At 46.4% G+C, this 26289-nt stretch overlaps 2 protein-coding genes across 5 annotated transcripts in view; one reads left to right on the top strand and one right to left on the bottom strand.

Moving 5' to 3' along the window:
• Positions 1-13463, top strand: part of C6 (complement C6) — a 31523-nt gene extending 18060 nt beyond the window's left edge. For all 4 annotated transcript variants that reach the window (XM_077347041.1, XM_077347039.1, XM_077347042.1 and 1 more), the window contains 9 exons: positions 1853-2019; positions 3293-3518; positions 4293-4464; positions 5281-5392; positions 7195-7327; positions 7496-7687; positions 8909-8999; positions 10356-10597; positions 13035-13463. In XM_077347041.1, the coding sequence (XP_077203156.1) occupies positions 1853-2019; positions 3293-3518; positions 4293-4464; positions 5281-5392; positions 7195-7327; positions 7496-7687; positions 8909-8999; positions 10356-10597; positions 13035-13216 (1517 nt within the window). In that variant the 3' untranslated portion in view covers positions 13217-13463. The remainder of the gene's footprint in view (positions 1-1852; positions 2020-3292; positions 3519-4292; positions 4465-5280; positions 5393-7194; positions 7328-7495; positions 7688-8908; positions 9000-10355; positions 10598-13034) is intronic.
• A 3523-nt stretch (positions 13464-16986) lies between these two features.
• The window catches only part of C7 (complement C7), a 32901-nt gene continuing 23598 nt past the window's right edge, over positions 16987-26289 (bottom strand). The window contains 4 exon segments of the mRNA XM_077347047.1: positions 16987-18996; positions 19690-19874; positions 21161-21275; positions 25720-25911. Coding sequence (XP_077203162.1) covers positions 18806-18996; positions 19690-19874; positions 21161-21275; positions 25720-25911 — 683 coding nt within the window. The 3' untranslated portion in view covers positions 16987-18805.

Here is a 26289-nt window from a genome sequence, read left to right as displayed (position 1 = left end):
GACTCAGCCTTCCATCCTTCCGAGGTCGGTAGAATGAGTACCCAGCTTGCTGGGGGGTAAACGGTCATGACTGGGGAAGGCACTGGCAAACCACCCCGTATTGAGTCTGCCATGAAAACGCTGGAGGGCGTCACCCCAAGGGTTAGACATGACTCGGTGCTTGCACAGGGGATACCTTTACCTTTAAAGATACCAGTACTTTACCTGGCACCCTGCACCTATGACCTAAAATGGCTGAACCCACTGTGCCAATTTCACATTCTCCTACTTAACATTTATGCCCCCCCCCCGGACAAAAGACACTCCCTAGAACAGGGGTAGTCAAACTCCAGCCCTCCACATGTCCATGGACTACAATTCCCATGAGCCCCTGACAGCATTTGTAATCCATGGACATCTGGAGGGCCGCAGCCATGGACTACAATTCCCAGATGTCCATGGACTACAATTCCAGATGTCCATGGACTACAATTCCCATGAGCCCCTGCCAGCATTTGCTGGCAGGGGCTCATGGGAATTGTAATCCATGGACATCTGGAGGGCCGCAGTTTGATTACCCCTGCTCTAAAGCCACCAAGCTTGCTAAGATTTATTGGCAGTGACTTACCTCTGGGTGGCAATAACAAAAACGGATACTATTATGTTATTCATTTATTAATAGGTTTTAAAATTTATTATTATGTTATTGTTAAGGTTTGATGTTTTACAGCCATTTTAACGGTTTGTTATTGATAAATTATGTATTCATACGGCCCTGAGCTGGTCTCGGAAGAGCAGTTTAGGAATTGAAATGACAATAATAAACAACTGCATTCTTATTTTATTTTAGGCTTTAGGTTGTAGCCATAGAGTGTTCAAAACTCCATGTTGTTGTTGTTGTTATGTGCGAAGTCGTGTCCGACCCATCGCGACCCCATGGACAATGATCCTCCAGGCCTTCCTGTCCTCTACCATTCCCCGGAGTCCATTTAAGTTTGCACCTACTGCTTCAGTGACTCCATCCAGCCACCTCATTCTCTGTCGTCCCCTTCTTCTTTTGCCCTCGATCGCTCCCAGCATTAGGCTCTTCTCCAGGGAGTCCTTCCTTCTCATGAGGTGGCCAAAGTATTTGAGTTTCATCTTCAGGATCTGGCCTTCTAAAGAGCAGTCAGGCCTGATCTCCTCTAGGACTGACCGGTTTGTTTGCCTTGCAGTCCAAGGGACTCGCAAGAGTCTTCTCCAGCACCAGAGTTCAAAAGCCTCAATTCTTTGACGCTCGGCCTTCCTTATGGTCCAACTCTCGCAGCCATACATTGCAACTGGGAATACCATAGCCTTGACTAAACGCACTTTTGTTGGCAGGGTGATGTCTCTGCTTTTTAGGATGCTGTCTAGATTTGCCATAGCTCAAAACTCCATAGAGTGTTCAAAACCAGGGCAGTTTGCCAGTCTCTGAATAGTGACCCTGGACTTCCTCAGTGGTCTCCCATCCAAATACCAACAAGGTCGACCCTGCTTAGCTTCCAAGATCTGCCAAGATGGAGCTGGCCTGCGCTATCCAGTTCCCACCCCCCCCCCAAAAAAAAAAATCTCCTGGAATTTCCGAACCTGGAGATGGCAACCCTAATTTGAATCCGGGTCTCTCCTGCTGCAGGACTCTAACACTCTCTTGTGCCTTGCTGTCCCTAACCTAGCAAGGGGCTAGGGCAAATGAAGGAAGTGTCCCATCAGTGAACAAGGAGTGTTACAAGAGAAGCAAATAGTGCAGAAGTGCTGGAGTCCTGATCGGTACCATGGGGCGTGCAGATTGCTCTGGAAGACGCATGTGTGCTGATGCATCTGCGGAATGGCTTTCATTTCTTTTGCCTCCAAGGTTCCATTTTGCAGTCCTCTGAACGATCCGTTTCCCTGGTCAGAGGTGGACGGGCTCAGTATGCTGCCGCTCTAGCTTGGCAGAAGAAAGGTGCTTTCCCGGGGCAAACGGTCTTTTCGGAGTGGTTGAGCTCAGCCCAGGAAAATCCGGTGGTGATTAATTTTGAGGTAAGATACAGAAAGCAAAATGCTAGGAGGGAAGAGGGGGGATAGAAACTTAGGATGGACTGTGTAGTTCGGTGATAGTTTTCTCTGAGAGTTTAAAAACAAACAAACAAATTCTACTTTCCAGACTGCCACGGAAACTGACATTCAATGAATTGGGCTATTTAGCTGTCTCCCTTCACTTTTCCTCCCACTCATGCCCCTGTTTCTCCCATATGGCAAAATCTTCAAGTACCGATACGTTTTTCGTTTATAGGTCTGTATATGTCAGGAGGAAGGTTTGGGTTTTTTTGGGTTTTTTGAGGTGGAGATAAAAGCAGCCTGAGGGCAGTGATTTTTGGTGAGGAGAAATGTGTGAGGGGAAAGTGTAAAATTCCCCCTTTCCCTGCTGTATTTCAGTCCGCCATCCGTTTTAGTCACAGAACTACATAGAACAAGCAGCTCTGTCTATACTGTGGTGGTCATGCTGTTTCTTCCTCGAGCAGAAAAGAAGGCGCCTCTCATTTAAATGTATGCTAATTTGATTTTAAAAAGCTGATTACCTGTGGAAACCATGATTAGTTTCACCTATGGCTGATGGATTGCTTAGTTTTGGACAGGCAGCCCAGCTAATGGCACATCTTTCTTCTTTGGTATCATGAGCTTATCTATCTGCTTTTTTTAATGGGGAAAGAAGAAGAGTTGGTTTTTATGCCCCGATTTTCACTGCCAGAAGGAGTCTCAAAGTGGCTTACAATTGCCTTCCATTCCTCTCCTCACAAGATACCCTATGAGATAGGTGGGGCTGAGAGAGCTCAGTGAGAACAGGGCTGTGAGTAGGCCAAGATCAGGGCTGTGAGTAGGCCAAGGTCACCTATCTGACTGCATGTGGGGGAGCAGGAAATCAAGCCTGACTTACCAGATTTGCTCTTAACCACTACACTGAGTGATTTGGGTTTCTCTGGATTGCAGCTGGAAAGCTGATCCATTCATTTGTTACATTTACATCCTACCTTCAAGGAGTTCAGAGGTGGTCTCAATCTTTTATTTTTCTTTCCAACACAGCCTTATGAGATAGTCTGGCTGAGGTGGGGTGGGGGGTGGGCTCAAGGTCACCCGGTGGACTCCCTGGCCCAAATAGGGACTTGAACCTAGGTATCCCCAGTCAAAGTCCAACTAGTATACTATACAAACTCAGGCAATTTGTTAAGCCTGATCTATATGCAATTTGTTACTAGACTTAGGAAGGCTACCATGAGGGAAATGTTTTGAGAATTCTGGTGTGATTTCTTCCCAGGTGGCCTCCATTTTGGATTTGGTAAAGGACATTCCATGCGCTTTGACGAAACGCAGAAATCTCAGGAGGGCTCTTTCAGAGTACAGGGAGAGATATGACCCATGCCGGTGTTCTCCTTGTCCCAACAATGGACGGCCTGTTTTGTCCGAAACTGAATGCCTCTGTGTGTGTCAGGCTGGAACATACGGTGATAATTGTGAGATACGAGCACCAGATTACACATCAGGTATTTTCAACAAAATTCCAAGTATGTATTACACGCCTATCAGGGGAAGAGGCTAGATGGGTAGAAAATATTGTCTTCTATCTCTTAGGAATAAACCAGACATAAGGCAAAACACTTTTAGGGCCCAAATCACTTCAGCACTGAAGTCGGATCACTGCCATCTCAGTTTCCCAGAATGCCAAAGGGTTCGGTCTTAAATGAGCATGTGAACAATCCATCACATGTGAACAATCCATCACAAAACTTACATCAGCTGTTACTCCCTGTCACACATGTAGCATGATACCTAGTCACATAGGAGAGGCCAACATTTTTACCCCCTTAAGGATGTCCTTGCTGTACTACAGTTCAGACATCTAGCGAGGTATAAGGGCAGTAGCTAAGAGAGCCAGGAAATCCCCAGTTCAAATCTCATCATGGCCGCAATTTCATCAGGCAATGATTTCCCATCCCCAACCCCTCCACACAGTAGCCCCACTAGAATGAAGTGATAAGGGTGCTGGTCAGGTGTACAGGCTAGTAAAAGTTTCTGAGTAAGTACTGTTAATTAGAAGATGTAAATAGCATCAAGTTTCAAGTGACTCATGAGGACCCCATCAATGGGGCTTTCTAAGCAAGAGAGGAGCAGTGGTACTTTGCCATTGCTTTCCACTTTGCCCAGAAAGTGGATTAAACAAATCCATGCAGTATAAGACACAAAGAACCCTTAGAGCCCTTTTGCTAATACCCAGTGGTCTTTAAATGTGTCCATAATGAGTTTTGTTTGGATTCTAGATGCGGTAGATGGTTACTGGAGCTGCTGGTCTGCCTGGAGTCCCTGTGATGCCTCTTTTAAGAAGCGAAGGACCCGGCTGTGTAACAACCCCTCACCTCTGAATGGGGGGAAACCTTGTGAAGGAGAAGCAGAAGAGGAAGAAGACTGCTACATCTCATTATTTGCAGATGGGTGAGTATGACACTGTTAATTACAGAGGGCCATTGATATAGTTTTTTACAGAACACCCTACCAAAAATGTCAACCTTGAGTTGCTGGTTTTAGTTTTGAAGCAGGGAACGCACAGGAGGAGAACAAAGTGTGAATTAGCATTAGCATAAATTAGCATGATGTCTAGAAGGAAGGATATGAATTTCTGCCCTGAAAAAGTCCTGCCCTACCCTCATTGGCACCATTTTCTTACTGTTATCTTCTTGCAGCCATCATTTTTCCGAGTAATTTTCTGTCTGAGCCACCAGAGGACTTTAGAAAAAGGATTTGCTATAGCACTATAATGATCAACTACCATATCAATTTTGAATGCTGATAAATCTATTCTAGTGCTATAGCATATGTGTAAATAAGGAGGGTTGGCTAGTCAGTCACATCCCCGAAAAGTAATAGAGATTCACTGTGGAATGTATGTAGACTGGAGAAATTGGAGGAAAAAAATATATGAAGTATATAGAAAACTCTGTCATGAACATGCTTTCAGCTACATTCATGGTGGTGGTGAAAGCCACAGAGTTCTTGCCATATAGAAGCAGCTGAAACCATTCTGGAATCTCTTAATTAGGAAGAGATGGACTGTTGAATCCAAGGTCTTGTAGCCTTTGGTGTCTTACTTTTCTGTTTGAGGATAGTGAGAATGGTTGTGCTGTTGGTATTTTGGGCAGTTTGCTGGTCCCCAGCAGCTGCTGACCTCACCAACCTTTGGGTTCTGGCTCTGGGGGCTCTTGTTTGAGGGTGTTTTTGTCATGTTCCTAACTGAAAGATCACCCATTCCAGGGGGGCTTCGTGTGTAAATGATGATGAAGGCCGAAGAGAAGTAGATATGCTTGATCCTGAAGCTGAGTCTGGATGCCTGACTCCGGTACCACCAGAAAATGGATTCATCCGGGTGAGTAGCGCTTGTCAAAATACAGAAGGGGCTGAGACTGTCCAGTGTGTGTTAGGATGTTCAGATAGGGTTACCACTTCAGACTGGGAAATATCCGGACTTTGGGGGAAGGGGTGGAGCCTCAGGATGATGGAGTTTGGGGAAAGGAGGCACTGCATTGAGGTACAATTCCATAGAGTCCATCTTCCAAAAGGGCCATTTTCTCCAGTTGAACTCGTCTCTGTCACCTGGAGATCACCTGTAACCTCAGATCTTCAACCACCACATGGAAGTTGGCGACCCTATCCTTAGATATTAGTCTTGACACATAGCACCAATCGAATGGCATTATGTAGTCTTGAGATCATTTTTCAAAATAATCTTCTGAGAATGTACAGATAAATATTGTACCAGTTAGCCACATGCCTATTCCTGATAAAGGTTAAGTAGTATTACATTCACATCTCTGCTCCAGCAAAACGAGCAATCATTTTGATTATGCTTCCACAGGTATGGGCTTAGAGGAAGCTAACTTCCTCTAAGACAGCTTGGTGTGGTGGTTAAGAGTGGCAGCTTCTAATCTGGAGAGCTGAGTTTGATTCCCCACACCTCCACATGTAGCCAGCTTCCATACAACTTGGGTCAGTCACAGTCCTTTCTCTCAGAGCTCTCTCAGCCTCACCTATGTCACAGGGTGTCTGTTGTGGGGGGGAGGAAGGGAAGGGGATTGTCAATTGCTTTTAGATTCCTTTGGGCAGTGAAAAATGGGGCCTAAAACCCAACTCTTCTTCCTTCCTCTTCTACTTCCAAAAGGCAGTAATAAAAAAGGGGCATGTTAGAATCGTCCTCAGGGATTGACAATTCTGTGCCATGGGGGGAAGGCTTAAATATCTGAATTGAAAACACTGCTTTAGAACCTGAGTGCTCATGTGCACTCCTGCCACAATTGTGTAGCACGGTGGGTTTCTAAGTTACATTGGCCACAGAAAGCATAGCTGTGAAACATGTGAATTGGGGTCTTGTATATTATTAAACTTAGAAGGGCATTGGAATTCAAGTCAACCAGGAGAACTATCCAGAAATATATGGTTCTTGGGGGTGTCTCTTGTATCCCTAGGCAGGGTTGGCCAAACTGCAGCTCTCCAAATGTCCATGGACTTCAATTCCCATGAGCCCCTGCCAGCACATAGTGCCACAAATTGACAGGGGGTCATGGGAATTGCAGTCCATGGACATCTGGAGAGCCACAGTTTGGCCATTCCTATTCTAGAGGATGAAAGCCAACCACATAGAAGCTGTCTCCTCAGCCATCCTGAGACAACCCTCACTGCTCATTCATACTGCTGCTATCCAGCCGGGACCATTCTACACGTACTGTTCTGCACAAGTCTGCAATACTTTGATCCCGTATATTTTGGAAAGGTTTGATGATAGATGGTTTCAGATATCAAACCCGGTTCTTTCCTGAAGCCAAACCCCCTTGCCAAATTACATGTGCACTGATAGTGATGGCCCATACCTGTTTTCAGCAAATAAAAGGTTATTTACTCATGTCTAGCTACAGCTTATATGGAGGGAAGGCAGCATGGTATAGATCAAGCTCATCAGATCACAGAAGCTAAGCATGGTCAATAATTGGAAAAGAGACCATCAAGGAAGAGTCTGCAGAGGAAGGCCGTGGCCAACCACCTCTGCTCTGCACTTGCCTTGAAAGCCCCTTGCTGGGGTCTTCAAAGCTGGTTACAAGTTGGTGGTTGTTACGTACATTCCTATGGCTTGTATTATAGAATAGTCATTTAATGCATGATGCAATGCAATTTCAGAATGAGAGACCTTACTACTCAGTTGGAGAAGAGGCTGAAGTTGTCTGCTTGGATGGACATCAGCTCAAAGGCTACCAGTTCCTTAGGTGCCTTCCGGACAAAACATGGAATCAACATGCTGTTGAATGTGAACGTAAGAACTTGACGAACAGCTTTAATGTGAAGAACACGAATGAATCCCTTTAAATATAATCTGTAGCCCAGTTCCCATATAACTTGTTCAAGATTTACTTTATTTCTTTTCAGGCGTGAAAGTGTAACTTAACTTCAATATTTTGAACTTGATCTTTCTTTCCTCCAGCATCTGCTTGCTCCAGACCATTGGTCCCTGATGCGGTCTCAGTTTTCCCATTTAAATTTCAATACCGGATTGGGGAAACCATCCAGATGAATTGCCCAAATGGTTTAGTTCTCATTGGCCAAAAGAAATACACTTGTGGGGCTGACCTATCCTGGACTCCCGCTATTCTGGAATCTCTCTCTTGCAAGAAACGTATGTACCTGGCTGTGCTTGTTACTGAACTCATTAAACACCTTGGCATCTGGGCTATTGCATTTGTTTGTGCCTGGTGTAGATAAATACCCTCCACTCAAGAATTCACCCCAATATTCCAGTGACTGTGATTGCTCCATGCCCACAGACAGGAGCACAGCTGCAGACTAGTAGGGGGTGGAGAAGTGGCTGAAGTAGGGAGTTGAAGAAAGGAGTCATTGAGCTCCCACCAAAAAGAACTCAAGCTAATAGAACTGGTGGAAGTAGGACAATGGCTTACTACCTCCCAACCTGCTAGTAGATCACACCTAGAGTCATACAACTGGGAAAATTGAAGTGATAGAATGGAATTATTTTTATTTATTTTTACATTTGTATCCCGCCTCTTTTGATGAATGCCACCTTGAGGCAACTTACAGAATGAAAACATAAAACAAGATAACTCGTAAAAACCCATTAAAACATTATTCAAGTGTAGTTATGAAGGTGGCGGTCTAACTCAACAATAACTCTCCAACTTTTCAAACCAACTCAGCCAATCCCAACTGGGACCAATAGCATGGTCCTAGTGATGTACAATTGGGCTATGATCTTCCATGTTCAGTATGAGAACGCATAGGATAGGGTCGGATCCCCTGTTCGTAACTACGGTCACCCCCCCCCCCCCCGCCTGGCCTCAACCAAGTGCCTGGAGGAAGAGTTCCAACTTGCAGGCCCTGTAGAACCTAGGTAGCTCCATCAGGGCCCTTAGCTCTTCCGGGAGCTCGTTCTACCAGGTTTTGGCCCTGGCCCTGGTCGAGGCCAGGCGAATCTCCCGGGGGCCCAGGACAACCAGCAGATTGCTACCCACAGACCATAAAGTCCTGCGAGGGGCATAAGCAGACAAGCGGTCCCTCCGATAAGTAGGAGCCAGGCCACATATGACCTTAAAGATTAAAACCAAAACCTTTAACTTGATCCAGAAGCAGACTGTGATTGGAAAATCATTCCAGTGGGAAAGGATAGGAAGACAGGTTGTTTTTAGTGTAGGAATGAGTCCAAGCTGGGGCCACCACCTCTCAGGCAGGTATCAATAGGTATCAATCGTGCAGGCAATACCATGTTCCCCCCTGCTGCCTCCTGAGATGGCTGAAAGCCGGGGGGCCTTCTCATTGCCCACAGGCAAGGCAGTGGTATCAGCAGGGCATGGTTCAGTTTGATTATTGTTGGATTCTCTTACAGAGTTGCGGATCATTTCCAAAGGCAACTGCAGGCCCGGACTTAAAAAGGTGGGGTCTCAATGTGTGTGCTTGTCTCCAGAGGAGGACTGCGAGTAAGTAAGGAGAATGAACCATGCATTGCCTGTCTGTGCCCTGCCAGCTGTTTGATGGCCTCCCTGGTTTTGAAATTCCTAGCAGGCGGGCAGTAAATGGAAGGGATGGCCAGTCCTCTGCATTGGGTGGGTTGCCTGGGGCTTGGAAGTCACAAGTTTGGCCAAGCAGTACAAGATGGTGTTGTTATGGCTCCTTGTCTCCTCTCTGTCCTTCCTAAAGAGGAGGAGTCCTTCCAAAAGAGTGAGGCACACTCTGGTGCCCATTTAGAGAGTGCAGATGCTGATGTTTGTTGTTGACAGTTTAGATTTGCAAAAAGGGGCACAGCACCAAGCTGCTTAAAAGAATAAAAAAAGGGTAAAATAGCTTCATTTTGAGTAGAAAGGAGAGTAAGAAGAAACCTAACCGTCTATCTAACTGTTGGCTTCAGTCATTTTGTCTACTTAGAGAGAGGAGATCTGTCAGTCCAACTGCTGTCTGTTGATTCAGGAAGCAAGCGGGGAGGAAATATGGCCCAAAGAGTAGGAAGTCTCTTATTAAGCTAATCAGGACACTGGAGCACATAATCTGAAAAATATCAGAAATTCCTGATTCAACTATGCTAAATACACATTTCCTCCAATGCCCCCTGCAGGACACTCTCTATAACCTGCTCTGTCATGCACTCTGCAAATCTTGAATATTCCATCAGTGTTAAAGGTCAATTCCGTACTGGCTATTTTGTTTGGCTTTGGTTGTAACGCCCAGCAGCCTTTCCCTTCATCACATCAGCTTGGAAAGACTGCAGTCAAAGCAGAGTGGTTGCCACTGGGAAGGGGCAGTGCTGATTTTCCCCAGTCCTGCCCATGTTCCTTGTTCCAGCCCCCTGCAGCCACCATTCCAGGGGAGAATTTTGCTGTGAGGAGTTCTTTAATCACCACCTGACAATTCATTATAGCCGTGTGGATGCTCTGTTGCTACTGTGCTTATCTCTGCAGAACATGAGTTCCATCAAAGAACGGATGCAGTCAGAGATAACACCAGCACCAAGGGTCATTGTTCTTTATAGATGTCATTGTACGTAAGTCACAGAGCAGTCAGTGAGTAGCGGAAGTGGAAAAGAGCAGGAGTCCAGAAGCACCTTAAAGACTAACAAAATTTGTGGCAGGGTACAGACTTTGATGAGTCACTGCTCTGAGTAATTGAGCAATGACTCATGGAAGCTCCTAGCCTGCTCTTTTCTACTGCTACAGACAGATTAACATGGATACCCATCTTGAATAACGCAACAGAGGAGGAATCAGGTGGTAAATAAGTCACCTGGGCATGAAGACCTGGCAACCAAGCCATGCTTCCTGCCAATCTTTGTCTCTTGACAGTCCCAGCTCAGAAGACATCTGTGTCCTGAACGTCACCTCTGCTCAAGCCCTTACAAAACCCGGATGTCAGTATCTGGTGGAGAAGTGCAGGGGGGGCAACGGACTCCACTTCCTCCATCCTGGCCCCTGCAACGACAACACCGATTTGACCTGGGCGACTGAGAGAGCAAACCTTTTCTTAGACAGCACGAGGAAGCAGCCCTGCGGATACGATGAGTGTTACGACTGGGAAACGTGTTCAGGTAGGAGGTGCTGGGAAAGGGGGGGACTTGGAAGGAGCTCTCGATCCCTGTTTCCCAAAGGTTCATACGCAAGTGCTGGGTCTTGAGTTCACATTTCATTATGTGTTCTCGTGACTTCAGGATTAAATGTTCTAAAGCAGGGGTAGTCAACCTATGGTCCTCCAGATGTTCATGGACTACAATTCCCATGAGCCCCTGCCAGCGCTTGCTGGCAGGGGCTCATGGGAATTGTAGTCCATGAACATCTGGAGGACCACAGGTTGACTACCCCTGTTCTAAAGGACACCGTCCCGCACTCGACCTTTTGACAGGGGAAACAGGCCTGAAAATTTTACTGGAAGTGCTGTCAGCTGGCCATGCCTCCTTGCCACACACCCCAAAAGTGACATGTCACCCTGAAGCGATCCCCCCCCAGCTTCATTGGCAACTTTTCTGCCACAGAGAGGTACAATGGAATAGGACACCTGGGACCACTCATTCAGAAGTAGCTTTCTGCTGCTGCTGCTGCATCAAATTTCATCCTAAAAGCTAACATAACTTTTAGGTTGTTTGCTTTTCTGTTAGAGCACGATCAAACTATAACTCTGTGAAGTCATTGTGGTAAAAACTCTTTTGGGTTGAGGTCCAATACTGCTTGGGGATAAGCCTCATTAAAATACAGAAGAATTAGATCAAGTGGGTAGCTGTGTTGGTCTGAAGTAGCAAAACAAAATCAGAGTCCAGTGGCACCTTTAAGACCAACAGAGATTTATTCAAGGTATGAGCTTTCAAGTGCAAGCACTCTTCCTCAGACTAATGAACTACCATCATAACAGTGGAAATATAAAGCAAAAGCTAATTCTGTTAAATTAGTAAACTGTGTCACAATATCCAAATTCAGCCATATGATGCCATATGATAATTCTTTGCTAAAAAAAAGCCAATCAGTCCCCTTGAATTCAATTTAACAGAATTAGCTTTTGCTTTATATTCCCACTGTCATGATGGTAGTTCATTAGTCTGAGGAAGAGTGCTTGCACTCGAAAGCTCACGCCTTGAATACATCTTGGTTGGAGTGGGCAAACTGTGGCCCTCCAGATGTCCATGGACTACAATTCCCATGAGCCTCTGCCAGCTGGTCTTAAAGGTGCTATTGGACTCTGAAATGATTAATGTTTGCCTTGAGGTGGGCTGGTTGGTTATGGGTCTGAGATTCATACTGATTTATGGTTTCCGTGTAGGAGAGAGTGAGAGGCCAGCTTTGGAGTGTTCAGTCCCCCAAGAAAGTGAAAGGACATAGGAGTGCCAGTTATGCAAGCTGTTTTCCCCTTGGACAACTGGGTGATAACAATGGTGGTGTTTCTCATTAATTGCCTTGGCTGAGGACACACACCGAAGTTCCTGCCAGGAAACCGAAGATCGGTCTGGTTTTATTTTTCCTGCCTCTCCTTCCTGATGGGAGCCTTCCTGATTCCGCCTGAAGAAGAGAACATTTTCACAAGTCCGTAATTTTTAACGATGGATAGGCAGGGGTAGTCAACCTGCGGCCCTCCAGATGTCCATGGACTACAATTCCCAGGAACTCCTGCCAGCGAATGCTGGCAGGGGCTTCTGGGAATTGTAGTCCATGGACATCTGGAGGGCCGCAGTTTGACTACCCCTGGGCTAGAGAGAAGAAAATTGTTTACAACGTGAAAACCAAAGACAGAATCAACGCTTTCAAGATGAGGCAGCACTAGGTAGAGGGGATAGGGTTGCCAACAGGCCTGGAGAAAAAGGCCTTCTCCCTTGACTGAGGCCAGATGGGATGTTGTTTGCCGGATGTTGTGATTTGCTGCATGCAGTGAAATGTAAATAACCTTTGCAGAACTTTCCCTGCAAATAATCATGCAGCAAGGCTGGCCCAAGGCAATTTATGAGAAAACCCACAATTGTTATCATCCAGTTGATGGGGGGGGGGACCCAACCCTGCCCATATCTACATATTAAGCCCTCCCTTAATATTCTTAGGAATCCTAAGAATGGCTTGATGGAATCAGCTGCTGGTTGCAATAAAAGAAATTACTGCAGCATCAAAAATATTGGGGGGAGGGGGGAATGCAGTGGAGTTGCCAACTTCGGGGGGGGGGGCTGGATATATCCCATTATGACAGTTGATCTCCAGATGACAGAGATCAGTTGCCCTGGAGAGATAGATTGCTTTGGAAGCTGGGCAGTAAAACATTGTGCCCTGCTGAGGTCCCTGCCCTACCCCAAAACCTCAGTCTCCCTAAGCTCCACCCCCCCTCCCCAAATCTTTAGGCATTTCTCCACTCAGAGCTGTCAGCCCTATGAATGCAGCCTAATAGCTGTCGTATTGAAAGATGAATGGCAGCCTTGTATTATACTACAACTCCTTTTTGTTGGAAACGAAGCACAGATCAGTCACAGCTGGCCCTAAATTATTTTTCGTTCGCAGAACATCGGTCAGAGTGTACCTGCTTGTTTCCGTACCAGTGCCCGAGGGATCAGGGCCCCTTCTACTGCATCCAGATTGGATCTGGCCATCGGAAGAGGACGTCCACCCTCTGCGCCCTGGGGGCAATGAAGTGTGCCAGGACAAGGACGGAAATGTTGCACCCTGGGACATGTTTGCCTTAAAACGGGGCTGAAGGGACCCACCCTGACGGAAGAGACAAATGCATTTCAGCTGCAATCTCTGCAGAATAAATGTCAGCGAGTGTTAACACGTTGATATGTATTTATAGCAGCGATTGCAATATCTAGTCTTTTGAAATACCGCAAGAGCACTGAGCCACTGTAGTGTAGTGGTTAGCATGACCGATCAGGACTCATGGAAACCTGGCCATTTCCCCCCCTGAATAAAGATGCAAAGGCCTTTCCAGAATCCAGTTGTGTTTTTTATCCCACCCTGCCTCCAAGGCAGCATATGTGGCTATCTCCCCCCACCCCCAGCCATTGTTTCCTCACAACAACCCTTCTGTGTATGATTGGCTGAGAGAGATGATTGGCTCAAGCTCACTCAGGGAGAGCAAAGGAAGGACTTGAACTCATCACCTGCTCTGAGACTCTGAATACGACATTGGCTCTCAATCTACCCTACCTTGAGGATGCAAATGCAACAATATTATTATTATTATTATTATTGTTGTTGTTGTTGTTGTTATTATTATTATTATTATTATTATTATTATTATTATTATTTCCTGCCACTCCAAGGAACCGGCTCGTGGTGGGTTACAATGGTAGAAGGGGCCCTGCGGGACCCTTCGATGTTCCGCAGGGCCTGCAAGATGGAGCTCTTCCGCCAGGCCTGTGGTTGAGGCTGGGGCTGCTGGGGTACATCGACTGCTCTCCCCCGGGCTTCTTCTCGAACATCGTTGACCTCCTTCTCCTCCACCCCCCCCTTTTTTAGGAATGGGGGTAGGAAGGGGATCTTATTATTGTGCCGCCATGTTGAGACATTTTGAAATCTTTTAATGGGAGTTTTAATGAGGTTTTTAAGACACTGTAACCCACCACGAGCCATTTGGGAGCGGCGGGAAATAAATCGAAATAATAATAATAATAATAATAATAATAATAATAATAATAATAATAATAATAATAATAAATACTAAAACCCCAATAAAACTGTACTTACTGTACTTTTCTGATGGCTCAGAAAAGGCTTTAGCTGAAAGGCTTTCCAAGGGGGAGTTGTGGTGGGCTCCCTCCCTCCAACGTGCAGCATCCTACCCCTCTCCAAAAACAGCACATCTGGCGAAACCCTTACGATCAGGAGTAGTCAACCTGTGGTCCTCCAGATGTCCATAGACTACAATTCCCATGAGCCCCTGCCAGCATTTGCTGGCAGGGGCTCATGGGAATTGTAGTCCATGGACATCTGGAGGACCACAGGTTGACTACCCCTGATCATGATGACCCTCAGCACATCTTCCCTGCCACAAGCCTTCACCTTTTTTGTCCTCCCTTTCTGACTAGCAGATGTTTTCTGAGAGAAAGCCTCTTTCCGTTTTCTTCAGGGATGAAGGCCCTAGAGTCAGGTTTCTTGTTTGCACTTGTGTAACAATCAGACATCTTTTTATGCAGCGAAGCTGAGGGCTCTTGTAGCCTCCCCCTGAAATGTTCTGCCTGGAAAAATCCCAGGAGATTTCCCGCAGCATTAGTTCTGCATGGGCAGTGTTTTCTTCCCTCAACAAAGTGCATGGTAAGTACCTCGGCTTGATCGTTTTACCTATTTCTCCTGAGCAGAGGAGTTTCCCAGGTGGCTGCCTTGAGAAAACAGCCATTGTAAAGTGAAGGAAAATTGGCAAATGCATTAGCAAAAGCCAAGTCCAAGCTCTGAGTTGAAGAGGAACTTGTAAGGCAAAACTGACACTTTGTGCTATCTTGTCAGAAAAATCCCAGGATGTCTTACATGGGTGGAACCACAAAGACAGGCTCTTCATCTAGAATGCTCTTCGGCCATTGCTACAAAGATAGTTTCTTCTCTTGCTGCTCTTGTGCTAGATTCTTGTTTCTGGGCAGGGATTTGCATGTTGGTTTGGGCAGAATACAATTTCTCCTGAGCACTCTCTCTCGGCTCTGCACACAACTTTTTAGAAAACTGTACGAACTTATGGCTGGGCCGTTTGGAGAAGTCGAGACGGGTACTCTCTCACTGTCACACCAACGCACACACTGAGTGTGCTTCAGACTATGTGGGATTATTCCCCAGAAGTGTTTATAGCCTCTGCCAGCCCACTGAATCACCAGCAATGGCTATAAACAAATAACTGATTCAAGCCGAGGGCACAAATCCCATTGCAAAAATTGGATGCCTGCTAGCTTGGGTTACCGCCATCTAATTTTGTGAACACATTCAACCTTGAAAGGGCCTCTGGAGCCTACTGAATCTTCCTCACATAACAGACATACCGATGCTGGACCAGAGGTCCCAGAAGGGTTGCCAAGCTCCAGATGGCACCTGGAAACCTCTCAATATTACAATTGATCTCCAGATTGCAAGATCGGTTCGCCTGGAGAAAATGGCAACTTTGAAGAATGGATTCCACGGCATTCTACCCTGCTGAGGTCCCTTGCCCCCCAAAACTACACCTTCCCCGGGTTCATCTAATCTAGATGAAACTGGGAAATGCACCAGGGAAGGTCACAAGCAGCTAATCAGTTGGCTAGTAAAAGGTACTTCCAGCTCAGCTGCCACTTCCTCATTTAGTGGTAGGCCTGGCTCCAAGAGTATCCCCATATTGTGGACCTCTTCCTTCAAGGGGCAGGGAACCACGTCCCAAGGGTGATAATAAGACCTGGGTCAGAGCGTCTGTTTGCCAATAGCACTTCTTGAAATTAAGCTTCCATTTACTGACCCACATCCACTCCAAAATGGCTTCCAGGCACACGTTGAGGGTTTCTACAGCCTCCTTGAGAATGTCTTGAAAGAGGGTGAGCTGAGCACTATGTCCATGTTGGGGAAAACCCAGCCCTGATCTCTGTGTGACCTCCTTCAGCAGTTTCATGTAAATGTTAAAAAGCACAGGAGGCAAGATGGCGCCTTGAGGGACCCCATCTTAAAACTTTTTATCCCCCTAGAATAAAACTGAGCTGGGCCTTTAACTCTTCGACATTAAGCATCGTTATATAGAAGAGGGGTTACCAGATGGCCTATTTTTAGACTACATGTCTTCTTTCATTTTGGTGCTCATCTTTTTGGGGCTCCTTTAAAAAAACTGATGAAAATGTCCTCTTTTGCATTGGAAGATTAGGAATATTACTGGTTAGTAGCAATTACCACAGCTTAAATAGTTGGTATTTAAAATGAGACTTGTCGTAGTGATTGCTTCTTGGAAGTAGTCAGTCTGGAAATATGTCTCTTTTTCATTTTGGCTTTCCAAAATATGGCAATATTAAATAGAAGTTAATTCCAATGGGACTTGTATCAGTGTTTAGTACTGGAACATGGGTTATACTGAACTATCCTGAAGGAGTCTACTAAATTAAGCCCCTGAGGGATGGACCAGAACCGGTTTCTCAGTGGAACAGGCTTCCTCGGGAGGTGGTGGGTTCTCCATCTTTGGAAATTTTTAAACAGAGACTGGATAGCCATCTGATGGAGAGGCTGATTCTGTGAAGGTTCAAGGGGGTGGCAGGTGACAGTGGATGAGCAATAGGGTTGTGAGTGTCCTGCATAGTGCAGGGGGTTGGACTAGATGACCCATGAGGTCCCTTCCAACTCCATTATTCTATGATTCTAAGCCTTTTAAAGGTTTTCTCAAAATGTACCCCGCTGTTGATGCTAACCAATGTCATATTATTTGTGCTGAATGAATGTTGTGTTTTAAAAGCATGTGCCGATTGTGAAATATATGAGAACATTCCTCTTAGCAGGTTTATGCACAGGAGTTACACTGGGATTTTTAAAAAGTTATTTATTGATACACAGTACATACTGTTCTGATCTTTGAGTAGTTCAAGACTGAAAAGCCGTTAGTGGCTCCATCCGCTTATGTTGCAGGTAACTGCAGAGCTGAATGACTTGTGGTCCGGTTTCTCTCGTTTCCCATTATAGGCCTACACGGGCGCCATATTGCCCTCTCATTTGCCTGCTTCTGGTAGCTGTTACTCCCCCTTTGGAGACACTTCAAGAGTAGCAGGACCCATCAGCCAAAGTAAGGCCCCCATTACATTTCAGCGGGAGGCATTTGGGCACCTTTTTAGCTCTCTCACTAGAAACTATGTGACTTGAAAGTGCTTCACTTTGGTAAGATCACGTCCTGAGAGACAAAAAGGTTGGAAAGAGCCATATAGCTGAAAAAGCCTTCTCATGATTGTGCAGAGAGCTGGGGGTACAAAATGCAGTCAACGGCTTTTAAGACATACCTGCTGGCTTGAAGACTAGCAAAATGGTGGCAAGCCTCATAGAACTAATTTATGTGTCCAGAACTAAAGCATCACAGTGGAAGTAGAAGGCTGAGGATACATCCCTCTTACCTCCACACACACACACACCCATGCTTGTGAAACTTTTGAGTCTCACAAGACTTTGCCACAAGTGGCAGACCTAACACAGACTCCACAGCCCACGTGAGCAGCAAGAGCTGGGGCTAAAAGCACACGGCAATGCATGCTTTCATGTGTAACGGCATATGTTCCGTTCCAAGACACTGCAAATAGTTTGGTCAGCAGTCATCAGTAGGATAAGATCTGAAAACTCTTGAGTGTCAGGCTCTCTGAGATCCCACCACTCCAGATGTTGGTAGATCAATGGGGGAAGCACAGGGTCCCAGAAACTGTGGAGCCCAGGAAAGTCCTTCGAAGAATGCTGGAACTTGCGCCCCTTAGAGTGGCGAAAGATAAAGGAAGCCAGGACTCCTGCAGCTGCCCAGAGGTCTTTCACCTGCAACAACTTGTTATGAGAAACATTGCACCGGCTGAAATGATGGAATAGCTATCCAAGGAAGAACTAATCCAGATCTTCTTTGCCTTGTAGGTAGCCAGGCCGTTTTCCAGCAACCTGCCATATTCTAGTACTAGCAATGTTGCAATGTTGGCTGCAGAGGAGAGGACACGCAGTAATGGGTTTAAACTACAAGTACAACGATACAGGCTAGATATCAGGAAACAAATTTTCACAGTCAGAGTAGTTCAGCAGTGGAATAGGCTGCCTAAGGAGGTGGTGAGCTTCCCCTCACTGGCAGTCTTCAAGCAAAGGTTGGATACACGCTATTCTTGGATGCTTTAGGATGCTTTGGGCTGATCCTGCGTTGATTCTATGATTCTATGATTCTAATCCTTAGGATTCCATTGTTGAAATCAGAACTAAGGCCGGGCCGTTGACAGCAAGCTTTGTCCTCAGAGATCAGAAAGACGACAGAATCTTCCAGTTGTTGGCAAGCACGTTATTTGATGCTTCCCAAAACAAATGAATAGCGGCCATTGTCTCCGGTGGTGAAAATCAGAGCACTGCAATTCTGGGAATCTGGGTAAAACTCTTGCTCCCTAGATACTGAGACCCTCTGACAGCATTTTGAGGGTAAGGGGTCCCATTTGAACCTCTGGGGGGCCTGAGGTCCCTCCTCTCGTAATTTGCATTTCAGTGGGCATTTTGTTCCGTCTAATAATCAGTCCCACCTTCCCACCCATCTCTGTTGGCCCTCTTTGCTGTATAGCAGGCTGTGGGTGCTGCCCACTACTAATGCAGTTGGGCTCTCTTGGGGCCATCAGAGAGGTCGGCTAGGGATTTTGTGCCGCACAGGGTCGGATGCTGACAATGGTGAGGTGACGCCCCCGACATCGGAGGAGGCCGGCCTCGCATTCGGTCATCGTCTGCTGGGCAGTGCTGCCGTCCAGTTGCACGCAGATGCGTATTCCGTTGCCGCTGCAGGGCCAGTCTTGTTGTCTGCATGCACATTTGTTGGTGGAATCTAAGCGACAGTCACAAATTGGCAAGTTAACCCGTGGAGAGGACAATCAGACCAGCAATTGACTGAACTTGCTGGTAACTTGCTGCTTTAGGATGCTTAGGGCTGATCCTGCGTAGAGCAGGGGGTTGGACTAGATGGCCTGTATGGCCCCTTCCAACTCTATGATTCTTAACTCTTGGGGCTCAACAAATGAAAGGGGAAAGCCTGAGAAGTGCAGAAAGAAACAGTTTGGAAAGGTAGAAAGGAGCAGATTTTTTTGTATCCCACTTTTCACTAACCGAAGGAGTCTCAAAGTGGTTTACAATCACCTACCATTCGACTCCCCACAACAGACACCCTATGAGGTTGATGGGGCTGAGAGAGTTCTGAGAGAACTGTGACTGGCCCAAGGTCACCCAGCTGGTTGCTTGTGGAGGAGTGAGGAATCAAACCTGGTTCTCCAGATTAGAGGCCCCCACTCTTAACCACGACACCCAACTGGCTCTCTCTTCTTAATCACTGCACCAAATTGCCACTCTTAGCCATTACACCAAACTTGCTGAAGGACAACTAAAGTGGGCTTTCAAATATGTAAAAGGATGAAACAAGAACCATTCCATGCAGAGGCAACTGGCTTAAACTAAACAGAGCAGGCTTTCTCAGCCAGGGTCTCTTGTACATGTCTGGGGGGGGGGAAGGGTTGGAGTCTCTTACCATCACACGCTTCCCACAAGTGGCACGAGCCACAAGGTCTCTCAGCCACAGCGGGTGTTAGACAGTTCTCCTCGCCGACCAACAGGTACGGTCTGCCCATGCACTCCAGAGCATGCAACTGGCAAACAGTCAGCAAAGTCGCTCTCCTGGTTCTGGCGCCTCTTGCGCAGACGTCCAGGGAAGGCCTGAAAAGAGAAGCAAAGCACTGTGCTCTCGGCTGGTGCCCTGGCTCTCCACTCTGAATAGGATAAACTGGCACCACTGGTGACCAAGTAAGGCCTAAATTAGCGATCCCCAACCTGTGGGCTGCGGACCTGCGGCCCCAACCTGTGGTCCGTCGACTAATTGGAGGTGGGCCGCGAAGGACGCCTTCTCCCCCCCCCCCCCCAGCCCTTTACTTCATCCCCCCTGGCCCTTTACAACACACTTTGGGTGTCATTGTCTCCCATCTCTCCCAGATGGGACTATCTCGTTGCAGAGAAACAAGCTCAGGGTTCCCATTGATTTGTCATTGTCATGAGTTAAAATTTCCATGAAAATAAAATGTTCCTTATGCTGAGAGTGGCGGTACAGAAATATAATAAATAAATAAATAAACACTCTAAGGAGCCTCTCCTATATTTTAACATCTGATAGGGTATGTATAGAGGGGGACATAGAAAATATGTTTTACCCATTTCTTTTGAATCCCTTGCTCAACTTGGAGCTAAGAGAAAAGTATGCTTGAGAACGTTTTCTCTTTTAAAAAATACTTTGTAACTTTTGATGCTGGTAGTGGTTTTCTGTACCACATAGACCTCCACCATCCTAGACATGCTATTTTTAAAAAAAGCGCCAGAGGTAAGGCAGACAGTGGGCAAGTGGCTATTCTTCCAGGAGCAGGCAAGGCAGTAAACTCTCCCCATGGTGACTGGGCTGAAGGAGACACAGAGGCAGAGCCTCAGAACTTGGAAGCTGGGAATCCTGATCCTCCCAGTGAGCAATTCCTTACAAAGGTCACAGGTAGTGGCAGTAGATATCTATGAGAAAAAGAAAGGTCTCTCCATGTGTTGGGAAGACCTGGTGGGCAGCGTATAACAAGGCTTACAGGCCAGAGTAGGCTCTTCCCACTACAGGAAGTATTGGTTCTGAGAAGCCCTCCATTGTATTTCACATACTCCCTTGCATTTGATGTCTTAAGATACTGAGGCTTCTAAATCCCTAGAATATATTTTCTCTCTCTCCACATTTCACAGATGAAGCAAAGCTGAAGCTCTCTACACCTTCCATCTCAACTAAGACCTAATGACAGCTCTGCCGAGTCACTTAGAATGATGAACCCAAGTCAGGGGGACTAAGTGAGCCATAATGTAAACTAAACTCTAAGATTCCTCCAAAATCCTTTCATATTTCCTGGGCTGATGTCCTCGGAAATTGAATTTTGTCTTGGGTAAAGCTGAGCGAGTTATTGTGGATCAAAGAGCTGACTCACCCGCATTCATTGGGCAGCTTGCACACGCATCTCATCTGGTGAACTTTCTCCCATGGTTGGCATTCAGGCTCAGCTGCTTCTCCTGGACTCAGGCCCGGTTGGTTCTCACTGGGTACTGGAGTGAAAGAAGGAACACAAAATCCAGAAGGGGATGGAAACACACACCTTCCAAACACACACCTGCCAAAATAGCCTCATGGGGGCTGTTATTCACAATGGTATTGTGCAGAGATTAAGGTGTGGTGGCCTCTAATCTGGTGAGCCGGGTTTTGATTCTCCGCTCCTCCACATACAGCCAGCTGGGTGACCTTGGGCTAGTCATGGTCCTGCCAGAGCTGTTCTCACAGAGCAGTTCTGTCAAAGCTTTCTCAGCCTCACCTACCTCACAAGGTGCCTGTTGTGGGGAGAGGAAGGGAAGGCGATAGTGAGCCCCTTTGAGGCTCCTTTGAGTAGTGAAAAGCAGGGTATATAAGCCAACTTTTCTTTTTCTCTTCTTCAATATCACTTTTGGCCAACATTCATCAAGGACCAAAGTAGAATTGTATTCCTGAGCCACGGAAATTAACCTGGGGCTGAAACTAGCCAGGGAAGGAACATTTGGAATCTTGCTGCTGAAATTTCTGAGGAGTCTTCTATTGCTATTCAGGGGGTGACTCAGAGAGCAACACAAAACTGATAAACCATGGCATAAAAATGACAAACTGCACTGGCCATTTAACACTTCGGAAAGATGTACTTTGCAAAGTAGACCTCCTACGTGCTTAGACTGCTCATTCCCTGGAAACACCATTCGACTTTTTAAAAAAGCTGTAATGCCAGAAAGTCTCAGGCGCTGCACTCTGAGGAATTAGCAACACCCAGTGTGGGGCATTGGTGAGAATGCGGGACTAGGATCTGTGAGATCCAGGTTCAAATCCACACTCTGCCAGGGAAACTTGCAGAGTGACCTTGGAAAAGTCACTCTCAGTTTATCTGAGCCAATTTGGTGTCGTGATTAAGAGTGGCATGGTGGTTAAGAGCAGCAGCCTGGAGAACGGGGTTTGATTCCCAACTCTTCCTCTACATGCAGCCAGCTGGGTGACCTTGGGCCAGTGACAGTTCTCCCAGAGCTCTCTCACCCACCTCACAGGGTGTGTGTTGTGGGGAGAGGAAAGGAAAGGTGTTTGTGAGCCACTTTGGGACTTTTTTCAGGTAATGAAAAGCGGGCTATAAAAACCAATTCTTCTTTTGTTGTTGTGAGCATCAAATGGAGCCAAGGAGAATTACAGAAGCTTCTTTGCAGCCCCATTGGAGTGAAAGGCAGGATGTACATGAATTAAATAAATAATAAAAAATATACAACATTTGGGGAAAGGTATTTTGCACAATAGGTTCAAGGTCATAGTCTGAAGGCACCTGATGTAGCAACTTGGCTGAAATAAAGCAGGTGATGGTGTGGTCAGTGCTCGGATGGAAGGTCCTTTGGGTACCCTACATATGAGTTATACTATTCGTTTAAACAGCTCTGAAGAAGATAAATTCACGGAGAGCAGCAGTGCAATCCTAAACAGATTTGGTGGTGAAAAGTGTGGTTAAGTCGCAGCTGCCTTATGGTGACCCCGTAGAGCAGGGGTAGTCAAACTGCGGCCCTCCAGATGTCCATGGACTACAATTCCCAGGAGCCCCTGCCAGTGTTCGCTGGCAGGGGCTCCTGGGAATTGTAGTCCATGGACATCTGGAGGGCCGCAGTTTGACTACCCTGCCGTAGAGTTTTCAGGGGAAGAGACCCTCAGAAGTGGCCTGCCATTGCCTGCCTTTGCGAAGCAACCCTATATTCCCCTGGTGGTCTCCCACCCAAACGGGGTGGTCCCCCCTGCTTAGCTTCTGAGATCCAACCAGAGTGGGTTAGCCTCAGCCATCCACGTCAGGGCAAAACAGATTTACAGTCGTCAAAATCCACTGAGGCCAAATGGGACTTGGAAGAGTGAAGCTCGGCTTAAGCCTGCACTTTTACAAATAATGGCAAAAATGAAACCTTGATGGTATCATCATCATCATCATCATCATCAACATCATCATCATCATCATCATCATCATCAACAACATCATCATCATCATCATCATCATCATCATCAACATCATCATCATCATCATCATCAACATCATCATCATCATCAACATCATCATCATCATCAACATCATCAAAAACAACAACAAACAACAACAACAATAACATTTAGATTTGTATGACCGCCGTTCTCGGGGAACTGGCTCGCAGAGGTTTACAATATTGCATACAAAATCAGTACATTAAAACGTTAACATTCCCCATTAAAACTGTCATAAACAAGAACTCAGTACAATGATGGTGATGCAGTGTTAACAACTGTTTCCCCTTACATGCTCACTGGATGGTCCAAAAAAGCAGGCGGATGAATAATTGGCCATAGGGAGGATCGATCTGGGAATCCGGGCCAGTCTAGTACTGGCCTCTGTCCCTAGAGAGATCCCACAGCCCTGCCCCTTTGCAAGCAGCAGGAAAGAGCAGGAAGCTGCCGCCTTTCTTGGCAACGGGGAAAAACAGGCGGCTGGTCTGGATAGACCTTTAGTCTCAACTTACGCTCCTAAATTGGGGGAGGCACTGGATATGGAGAATCGGAGTGCCTGTCAGCCCTTAAATCATCCCTGTTAACTGGATTTCTGCTTTGGAGACTTTGAAAGTTGCCTTTTCCCCAGAACATCCCTTGTACACTTTTGAGGCAGGAAAACGGTAGATTAAACAGAAAACGAGAGATAAATGTACAGCATCGCTCTTCTGACGCGTGACAGCTTCATCAAACTTTGATGCCTGACATCTTTATTGCCTTTAACTCAGCCCCTGGGTCTGAATGGTCCCTCCCGAAACGCGGGAGGGATCTTATTTCTGACCAAAATTAATTTTCTGTCTGTCTCTTTATACTCCCCTGGAAAAGGAAGGGCCGTCTTCCTTCTAGTTTACAACGACGCAACACAGAATCTATTGATCCCCTTTCACTCCCCCCTGCCTGAGAGAGGCCAATTAGGTTTACGTTTGGTTTAGAACCTTTCACAAAAACAGTTAATCCTGCACATCCATTTTAAATTTATATATTTTAAAGACGTGCAGCTTCTCTGTGCATCTCACTTTTATTCCCTCTTCCCCACAGTATTAGGCCACAGTCGCAGACAGCTTTAAAAGGGGATCAGACAGATTCATGGAGGACAGCTCTATCAGCAGCCACCAGCTGTGGCGAGGAGGAGGAGGAGAAGGAGGAGGAGGAGGAGGTTGGTTCTCATAGGCCGCTTTTCTCTACCGGGAGTCTCAAAGCAACTTACAGTACCCTTCCCTTCCTCTCCCCACAACAGACACCCTGTGAGGGAGGTGAGGCTGAGAGAGCCCTGATATCACTGCTCAGTCAGAACAGTTTTATCAGGGCTGTGGCGAGCCCAAGGTCACCCAGCTGGCTGCATGTGCGGGAGTGCATAATCGAACCCGGCATGCCAGATTAGAAGCTCACACTCCTAACCACTACACCAAACTGGAAGGAAAAGGAAACGACCATATTCAGAGGTGGATTAGCTAAACACTAGTCCTTATATGTTGTGTCTAGATCATCTAATACAGGGGTAATCCTGTGGCTCTCCAGATGTTCATGGACTACTGGAGGACCACAGGTTGACTACCACTGATCTAATGCACACCTTTCCTGGTACTCACCAAATGCTTTTAAGAAAGCGGATGGAGCCTGATGGAGCTTCTACCCAGCAAGGCTTTTGATCAGACAGTGAAGCTGTGATGGGCTGTGCAGATTTTTTTAATCACTGCTTTGGCAGCAGCTGCCATCACAGTACAAGGATCTCCACTATGTGAACGATGGTAAGCTACCACAGCCATTTGGTAGCTAGCTCTGCCTCATGGAGCAGCCCTTTTGTCACAGCTATTTTGCAGCTTCTCCAAACCTTGTCAGAATCTCAGAGGTGCCCGCAGGACCAAAAAGGTTGGGAAACTCAGTTGGTAGTCCATAGGAAATCACAAACCGGAGCACAAACAGCATGAACCCAGTTGGCCTGCATATGGACGAAATTGGGTTTGTGACATTTGTACCCAAAACAGCTGAGCCATGGGGGCAGTCTACTTTCATGGCTCAGTTGTTAAGGGCTCTAAATATATGAGCCATGGGAGCAGGTGACCCTTTTGGCTCAACTATTTCTGATCTAAACAACTGAAAAGCCAAGAGCAGTCAACTCAGCTGTTTGGGTGGCTTTTGCAGGGAGGAGAAAGCAGGGGTTTAAATTCCTACTTTTTTGCTCCCCATGAACTGCCCTACACATTTGTGGGGGTTCATGACTGGCCTGCAGTTTGCAAACCCTGAACCAGGCAAAATTTGTCACCAACAAAGATTCATTAGTTGGTTCGTGCTCATTCCTAGTTCAGGATCCCCATGGAATTAGCTGTGAACTTCTCAAAGGAACAGCCAAGTAAAAGCATAATAGGTGAATGACTAGTCCTTGCAGGAAGGTCGCTGAATCTATTCACCTCAAAGAATCATAATGGAACCTACCTCTTCTCCTACATTGGATGCTGGCAATGTCAGGAGACCACTTCAGGCTAGGCTGGCACAAGAGAAGGCTCTGCCCCTCCAGCTGCATGCCATCTGGGCACGACAGTCTCACTTTCTCACCAATTTCATACAAACGCTTCTCTGGGTCTCTTCTCATTCCTCCTTCCAACATAGGCAACATGCAAGCTGTTTCTAAAAAGTAAAAAGAGAAGCAAGCAAGAGAGTTTTCTATTAATATACAAGTAGCTAGTTTCTCTACCTTCTGGATGGTTTATGTGTTTCCATGTCAAGGGCTGGGTTTGTCCCTCACCTACCATGGAGTACAATTCCCTTGAGCCCCTAGTAGTGCATGTCCTGGCAGGCACTCATGGGAATTGTAGTCCATTGACATCTGGAGAGTCACCACTGGTGTAGATGAATCATCCTAACTATGACTAAATGGAATAAGTAGCCCTCGAAAGCTGGGACAGTAGAAGAAGAAGAAGAAGAAGAAGAAGAAGAAGAAGAAGAAGAGTTGGTTCTTATATGCCACTTTTCTCCATCGAAAGGAGGCTCAAAGCGCCTTCCCTT

Source organism: Paroedura picta, chromosome 7, assembly GCF_049243985.1.
Source record: "Paroedura picta isolate Pp20150507F chromosome 7, Ppicta_v3.0, whole genome shotgun sequence".
Classification (NCBI taxonomy): Eukaryota; Metazoa; Chordata; class Lepidosauria; order Squamata; family Gekkonidae; genus Paroedura; species Paroedura picta.
The sequence above is the reverse complement of the archived record's forward strand: the minus strand, read 5'-3'. Positions and strand labels throughout refer to the sequence as shown.